The following is a 7,800-nucleotide window of genomic DNA, read 5'->3' as shown; positions in this document are numbered from 1 at the left end:
CACTACCTCCAAGTAAGATGCCAGTTAGGATCCATTTTCTGTTCCTCATTCCTTTAAATACTAAGTCCCTTCCAATTCCAGGGCCAAAAAAACCCCACATGGCAAGAAACCAGCGTATTAGAAAGCCTCCAAAGGGAAAATAACAGATTCAAGTCATCAGATGTCAGAAATTACAACAGAACATGGGACTGTCACAAACATCTTTAATGATATGTGTTCTCCTTCACTCTTGATGGCTCATCATATGAATGGCAGATTGTTCGCAGCCTCACAGAGTTTTTATTAGACAAAAGACATTTGGTTTATTGTTTCTGTCTTGAAGCTGGCAATTAAAATGATTGTAGGGGGATGAACATACAACCAAAACAGGACAGCACAGCAGCAAGTAGTCTCAAACCTGCTCAGCCCTTGGAAAATCATGGCAGCTTTTTCCCTCCTGCAGACATTTGCCTGTGTCATCATCCACTTAGAAATTCCACTCTCAAAATTATAGATATATATATAAAAACCCCCAACCATTTCCCATTTAAAATTTAACTCAGTTGTAGACAATATTTTGTGAATAAAAGATCAATAAAAACCATATTATTCAGCTTGGGAAGAAAGGAAAGGATGGGAATAATCATGTGCCTGTTTCTAGTATTTTGGTGCATGAAAAGAGAGGGCCTTTAGTCAGGTCTCTTGTCTTTATAGAGAACACAATCACAAGACAAAATGTCCTGCTCATGGAAGCTGAAGTATATAATGGAATTCTCTTTTCAGACAGGGAATTTAAAGTTCTCCCTAGGCTCTGGACTAAAACAGTAGTATCTAGTACTGAAACATTAGTGAAAAACATCACCAGAACACATCAGGTTTTATAGAACTTATCAGCAGAAAAGTCACTAGCCAAGACATGGTAGTACTGGAGAGAAAACAAGTTATTTGATTAGTGAGAGAAGCAATTCCTGGATTATTTACTCATTTTGTCCTGTTCTTTACAGGAAGAGTTCTTAAGCAAGGGTTTCAGGGTAAGGTTCAGAGGCAACAACTACTTATGAATGGAAATATGCAGAGATATGTGCATATGATGCGGTTTCTGCATCCTTTACGATTTGCTATTTTCAACTGAAAAAACTAGAAATGGTTGGATCCTCTCAGTTTTACCTCATAAATTATACTGCAGTACAAAAGGGTTTTGTATTTGCCAAGAAAAAGAGCCCCAAAGCTCCAAAACAACTCTCTGTCCTTTTACTGTGAGGTGTCTGTTGCTCAATGCCACAAAATCTCTCTTACTCCTTCAGCTGCACAGGGTGACTTACTTGGTAAACTTCCATCCAAAACAGTCCCAGAAGACCATGTCTAGATTACTCCCCCTCTGCATTTTCTGGGAGAAACGTGGATTGCTATTGCAGCTTTACCACAGACAAAACCAATCTGGTTGCTATTATATCTTTCAAGTAATCACTGTCAATTCATTCTCTCATAGTATTCCCTATATAATAGCAAGAGTATTTAAGTTAGGCAATTAAACAAAGGCTGTGGCCACCATCAGCTTTTTCAAGTGGCTTGGTCTTTACTGCACGTATCTCCAAGAACAGCCCCTATCATGTGTACGGGCAGACCAAGTACCAAAGAAACCCGGGCTTCCAGAAATGAGGAGCAGTTGTACAACCAAGGAATTACGAAGATTCACAGTTGTAGATGAGGAAACTTCTTACAGGAATGTAAAGGCAAATAGAAGTGTGGAGCGTGCATGGACAGCCAAGCAAGATGCCTCAGCAATAAGAAACTTCACTTTGTGACCACCTGTAGTTTTGTGCCGTCTGTGTAGACACGTGCTGGGAAGGTGAGGATAAGACACGCTTTGCAGTGCTTGCCACTTGAGAAGGAGCTGCAGATGTTAAAATCACATGAAAACAACGATTCTCATCCTATACAGTTCCCCAATGTTTCTAGTTTGTAGGCTGGCTAAATTTTTGTCAGGAAATACCATTTGTGTCACTACCATCTCTGAGAAGAGTGATGCTGAAATAAAACTCAGATGCACATGTTAAGTGACCTGTAGGGCCTCAGCCTTCTGTATAAATTTAATGTTTCAGGTCTTAAACCTTCCCCAGCTTCCATGCATAAAGATACAAGAAAGGTCTGGTGGGGGAAGAAACACTCTGCAATTTCTGTGTTAGAATTGTGGTGCTCTTTCCACTTACATGTAGAACTGGAGGTCAGAGAAGAGGTTAAAACAAAAGGGGCATGAAAAATGGTAAGATAGATTAATTCATTTCAACATCTCCATCAACACAGGTGCCAGATACTCCTTCAGCTGTGGATGAATTTGAATGTTGCTCAGTTCTTTGATATTGAAGATCATCTCATGGGCTTGAAAGAAAAGCTCTTTCCCCACAGCATCCTCCACCCGCCTGCGCCACTCCATCAGCCGAGGTCTGTCCTCAAAGATGTCACAACCAACTCCCACAGGCTGCAGAAAGGGGGAGAGAGCAACAGTGAGGCATCGAGCAGTCACTTCACCAAGACCACAGGCACCAAAAGTGGGGAAAAAATGGAGATGAGCGTGTAGAGGAGCACTAGGAAGGAGGGAAATCTCCGGTTGGGTGTGTCTATGTGGAGGACAGAGAAGCTGGCCTGTATTTTAAAGGGCATTTACAAGTAAATTCCTGAGTTCCAGAACAGCCGTTATGAGCAGCAGAGATGCCTACCACTTGTCAGAGATTTACAGTTGCAGCATTGAAGATATGGTGGGCTGACAGTTCCAGGGCCAACTGCACAGTTCGCCTTAGGGAGTGTTGCAAAACTCCCGCACAAAACACTAAGTATTTAACTGAACTTATGTCTTAGCTGACATCATCTACCTCACTTCTACTTTCTGCCTGTGCCACTCTCTGAAACACAATGCTGTAGAGAAGCAGAACTGCTATTTTTCAGTCTTTGGGATACAGAAGGAATCACTTCTGGGCTGCAGGATCCTGGCCCTGCTGGTCTGGCAGAAACAACCAGTTTGTAACAGACTTGATTGCCTGTGTTTGAGAATCAGTCTTGCGTCTTCTGAACATTGCATGAGCAAGTACCATCTGAAATAGAATATGAATATCATTTTCTTATTTCATCAGACCTGTCTGCTATTGCTTCTCACCTCCTTCTCTGGAGGGTAAAAATAACGTCATGATAAAGGATGAAGAAGTATTGTGAGAGGAGAGAAACAGAAGAGATCTGTTGCAACCAGCATTTTTTCTTTTCCCTCTCTTTTTTTAAACTGCTTTTCTAAACCCACTCCCATATTCTCATTGTCTTAGTTGTGTTGAGATTCACCCTCATTCCTCTCTCCACATGCTGCACCCCTCCCTGCCCGGCAGCATCTGTTTTTCCTTGCACTGAGCCTTCCTTACCACATTCCAGCACTCACCTGCATCAGCTCCACAATGGCCACAAGATCTGCCAGAGAGATCTCACTCCCGATGATAAAAGCCTTGTCCTGCAGAAACCTCTCCTCAAATTGCTTCAGAGAAGCGAACAGCCCCTCCATAACCTCCTGGAGTTTCTCAGGGGGCTGTGGCTGCCCTGTGAAGAGGGGAATCAGCACCTGAGGAGAAAAGGAATTTAAGAGTACAGCCAGCCATTTTCTCATGGATCTGGTGGTGGTCACTTAAGTTACACCCCATGAACTCATGATGGTCAGTGATCCTGCAGCCAAGCTGCAGGAGGGGATGATGCTAGAGCTTCAGGGACTGCTATACTTATGAGTAGCTCGTGGACAGAAAGCACATAAGTAAGAGGCTGATCTGCTGTGACAGTAACCTCCAGCTAATGGGCAGCAATGTGCAGAACAAAATCAAGGATTCACCTAATTTGATTCCTGGCAGTTGTGCCCTGCCACTCCACCTTGGTGGGTTACAAAAAGAGCAACAGCTCCAGGGAAGACACATCTCTGCCATAGTCAGCTCTGCTGTGTCCTGTGTTTCAGCAGGCTGCCTGCACCCCAGCCCACCCTATATCCACCCTGTTGTGTGGCCAGGTGCTGCAGGCAGGGTGATGGGAAGGAGGGCATGGTGGTGGCTGCGGTGGGGAGCGTAGGAAGGACTGGAGTGTGTCAGCACTGTCTGGCAATGCAGGAAATAGCTTCCTCTGCGTGACAGCAGCCAGCGAGGCTGGGAATGGGTAAGCACCATTTTTACACCAGCCCTTCTGTGGCCTCCCAAGCATCATTCTTTAAAGCACTAGAAGTTTTTCCAGAGTAATTATGGAAAGGGTGGTCCTTGTCTCCACAGACTTGCTAGCACGGGTGGTGGTTGCCTTTCCATGAGATTTTCCATCATTCACAGAGGTGCACACACTATCAGAGCCCACAGTTTTTAACAGCAATGTGCCTCCACCTACCACAGCTAAAGAAACATAGCTTATTTAGAGAAGAATTAAGGATACAAATTTCCGTTGGTGGGAGTGGACTGTATTTCTACTTACTGCTGGTATTTTCAACAATTCAAGTTGGGACTGCTTAATCCAAGCTAGGATTTTTGCCAAATACATGTGGAATCTATTTCCCCAGAAAATTCATGGCCACCTCTCTTCCTAAAAGGTTCTAATTGTGCATGAATATAATCACATGAAACACCATCTTCTTCCTTTCCCATATCTCAGAGCAGTCCATCTTCTCCCATGTCTACCTAATATGCCTTGTGTTACATGGTGGCTTTATATGTTTCCCTATTTTCAGTTATTCTGAGGATCTTTTCTGTATCTGGGTTATCTACTTAGCAACAGCAATTGGTTGGATTTCTTTCCGTTTCCCAATAGCAGCCTCCAGAGACTGGAAGAAACTGCTTCTTGTATGAATCTGACTCATATTTGAATTGCTTCTCTGTGCTCTCTAGCCAAAAATTCAAGTGTCACTAAACCAAAAGGCTGGTCCTGATATGCTTTGTTAGGCACAAACAAGGGCAGACCTTACACAGGAAGAGTGAAGTTCTTACCTGCTTACTAGCAACCCTGAAATTCCATACCACAGCTTCACTTGAAGGGCTGTCTTTGCACCCTGGTCTCTCCAAGGATAGTTGCATTAACTGCCTGGTGAGTTGGCTGGAAATAAATGCCCTGCAACATCATCTGACAGTGAGTGATTTTCTGCCTCAGGGTGATTCTTACAATTTTGCCAAAAATGTATGTTCATCTGACCACACTGAATAAAGAAATGTTGCTGTTATCTCTGTGTCTCTGTTCTATTTCTGTTTCAGAGAAGTACCTAAGTGTGCTGGAAGCAGAAGGCTCCTTCTGGCTTTCCACCCAGATGGGACTGCAGGGACTTGTATGAAGAATGCAAGCCTTGCTGCTGCCAGCAACGGAGCACATGCTCGCCAAAGAAGCAAAACTTCTGCCTATGTGCACACTCTGCACAGCTGTGCAGTGAGGGAGAGGCCCTTGGAGGCAATATCCAATCTGTTACATATTTGTTCACAAATCCAGGCAATGGAAGTCTGTTGGGCTTTGAGACCTTCTGTACCAGACCTGTCACAGAATGACTGAAGCTGCTTTTGCCAGATCCTGATGTTGAGCAATTGGGAACAGCTCCCTGTCTGACAGCCCCCCTCAGCTAGGAATGGGCTAGGTTTGTTATTTCAGGATATGTTATTTCATTTGGAGACGAACTCTCTCCAAATTGGGGCTGTTCAAATGCTCAGTATTCTGCCAGGAAAACATGGCTTTACTCGCATTTTAACATTCAGTCTCCTTACCTTGATCCACATGGTCTTAGGAGCATTAGCGCGGATGTTGGTGTGGTGCCATGAGAGGTATTCATCTACCTGGGCCCGTTTCTGTATGTCTGATGGGTACCAGTGGTCGGGTGTGTTGTACTTTTGACTCAGATACAGCAGGATGGCAGTGCTGCTCAGAAAGTAACGAGACAAAAAGGGGCACGGAGTGACAATGCAGAATGCTTTCACCTAAGCTCCCTCTCCTGTCCTTTCTGAACTTGCTTCTTCCACTAAAAAGCATTCAGATCAGGATTTCTGCTGGAGTCTAGGGATCACAGATAAGCATCTAATTCACATGGACATCAGGCAGCACTTAATCACCTTAGATCCTGTGAAAACTTTAACCTGCTGGAAAATCACAGCACTGTTCCATGGTGCAGAGCACTGCCGGACAGTACGGGGGTGAACAAACAATAAACCTTGATAAATCATCCATCACCACTGCTAACTCCACTTGCTCCTCAACTGTTCTGATCCACCTCTCTGAGGCCTGTGCATGTTTATATGCCTGTGTATGAAATGAAACTCTCTCATTAGAGAGTTTCATAACCCATTGGTTATGATGCCTTTTCATCAGGTCTGTATCTAGCCTGCAGCTTCCGCTGAAGTCAGTGTAAGTCCCAGCAAGGAAAGTCTACAGAACGTTTTTGTGTGTATCCAGATGTTTATACGTTCATTAATCGGCAGGAGAAATCACCTGCAGCAATCTGTAGGCTGTTACTACAAAAGAGACACCACAGAAAATCCTATGCTGACAAAATGGAAGAAGATGCAGATCCTCCTGCTATGCTGATACTGCTGCAGTTCAATTATTTCAATATTATGACACCATTAACCAGTCTCCATATGAATCTTACAATGTAAACCCTAATTTTTACCTCTGTAGGTGTTTACTTGGCCATTACGACTAACTAGGATAAACAGGATCTTTCCCAGGGTACAAGGGATTTTTATAAGCTGTAAACATTTCCCAGGAATGTTTATAATCACATTTTGATGCATTCAGGGTAAGACCAAGAAGTGAAGTCAGCTGGTTTGTTTGCATTCTGAAAGATAATTCAAATGGAAAATGGAAACAGAGCAAATGAGGTTATACTATTGAAAATAACCAGCATGTTCATGAATTCTGTGATCCTCAGTGGGAATGATGTCTCTTAAATGCTGCACAGGTTACTGGTAACCAAAGAGCTGCAAGGACTGAGTTCTTACCATTCTTCTAGGGTAAAGTCTCCATCCTTTAGTGCTGGTACTTTCTTCAAGAGGCTGACTTTGCCAGCTCCTTGGCTATTTGATGGCCCTGCAAACATGAAGTCAGAGGTTAGAAGTGTATCTGCTAGTGAATGATAAACGGAATACCTGTAGCCAACCCTCAGCCAGTGAACTGTGGTATGGTCATATTTCACAATTAAAAGGTAATGCAATTGAAGAGTCAGTGTAAAAGCTATGTGCTGAGGGCAGTTGGCTCAGGCCAGGCATGTGGCATGGAGCAGTTCACATTTCTATACAGGAATTCTTTTGCCTGACTCAGTAATACTTACAAAACTTCCTGAAAAAATCACTCCTGAGGGGCATTAAGATACCAGAATGAAGATACTAATGTGGAAAACACTATTACAGATAACCAGGAACAGCTGATTTGACCTGAGAACAGTATTCTACAGCTTTAGAGACAGGGAGGGGAAAGACAGAAGTTAGGATGAAGACAGCTGAGCACCTACAAAACGTAGTATTTGCTAAGGAAGCAGGGTCTGGAAAAGTTGGGTTTGCATGCAGAGCATCCTAACAAGGGCAGGTGGTTGCTGCTCCTGCTTCTGTTCCCACAGGCAGCACCAAACCAAAGTAATTTTCCTGCAGTTTGTAAATGTGATTGGTTCCAGCTAGGATGGAGTTGTGATGAAGAGCAACTGAAGAGCCCTGTGCCCATAGAGGTCACTGCAGTGGCTCATTAATCAGGTAACTCAGCTGCCTTATGGCACACGAGCAAAATCTTCTTCCTGTTTGTTTGCCTCTGAAGAGCAGAGAGAATTGAGCATTTATAAACAAAGTAACTGCTGTC

The 7,800-nt window shown here is 43.6% G+C and overlaps 1 protein-coding gene across 1 annotated transcript; it reads right to left on the bottom strand.

Annotated features, from left to right (window-relative positions):
• Nucleotides 1–2,257: 2,257 nt before the first annotated feature.
• On the bottom strand, nucleotides 2,258–7,041 carry LOC104400399 (glutathione S-transferase theta-1; the record flags this gene model as incomplete). The annotated part of the gene is made up of 4 exons (XM_010016781.1): nucleotides 2,258–2,458; nucleotides 3,401–3,577; nucleotides 5,724–5,874; nucleotides 6,954–7,041. Coding segments are annotated over 4 exons (617 nt in total), but the record flags the coding sequence as incomplete, so codon positions are not given.
• Between the last annotated feature and the right edge of the window lie 759 nt (nucleotides 7,042–7,800).

Source organism: Nestor notabilis, unplaced genomic scaffold (assembly GCF_000696875.1).
Source record: "Nestor notabilis isolate BGI_N333 unplaced genomic scaffold, ASM69687v1 scaffold24570, whole genome shotgun sequence".
Classification (NCBI taxonomy): Eukaryota; Metazoa; Chordata; class Aves; order Psittaciformes; family Psittacidae; genus Nestor; species Nestor notabilis.
Note: the sequence above shows the minus strand (reverse complement) of the source record. Positions and strands in the feature narration are given on the sequence as shown.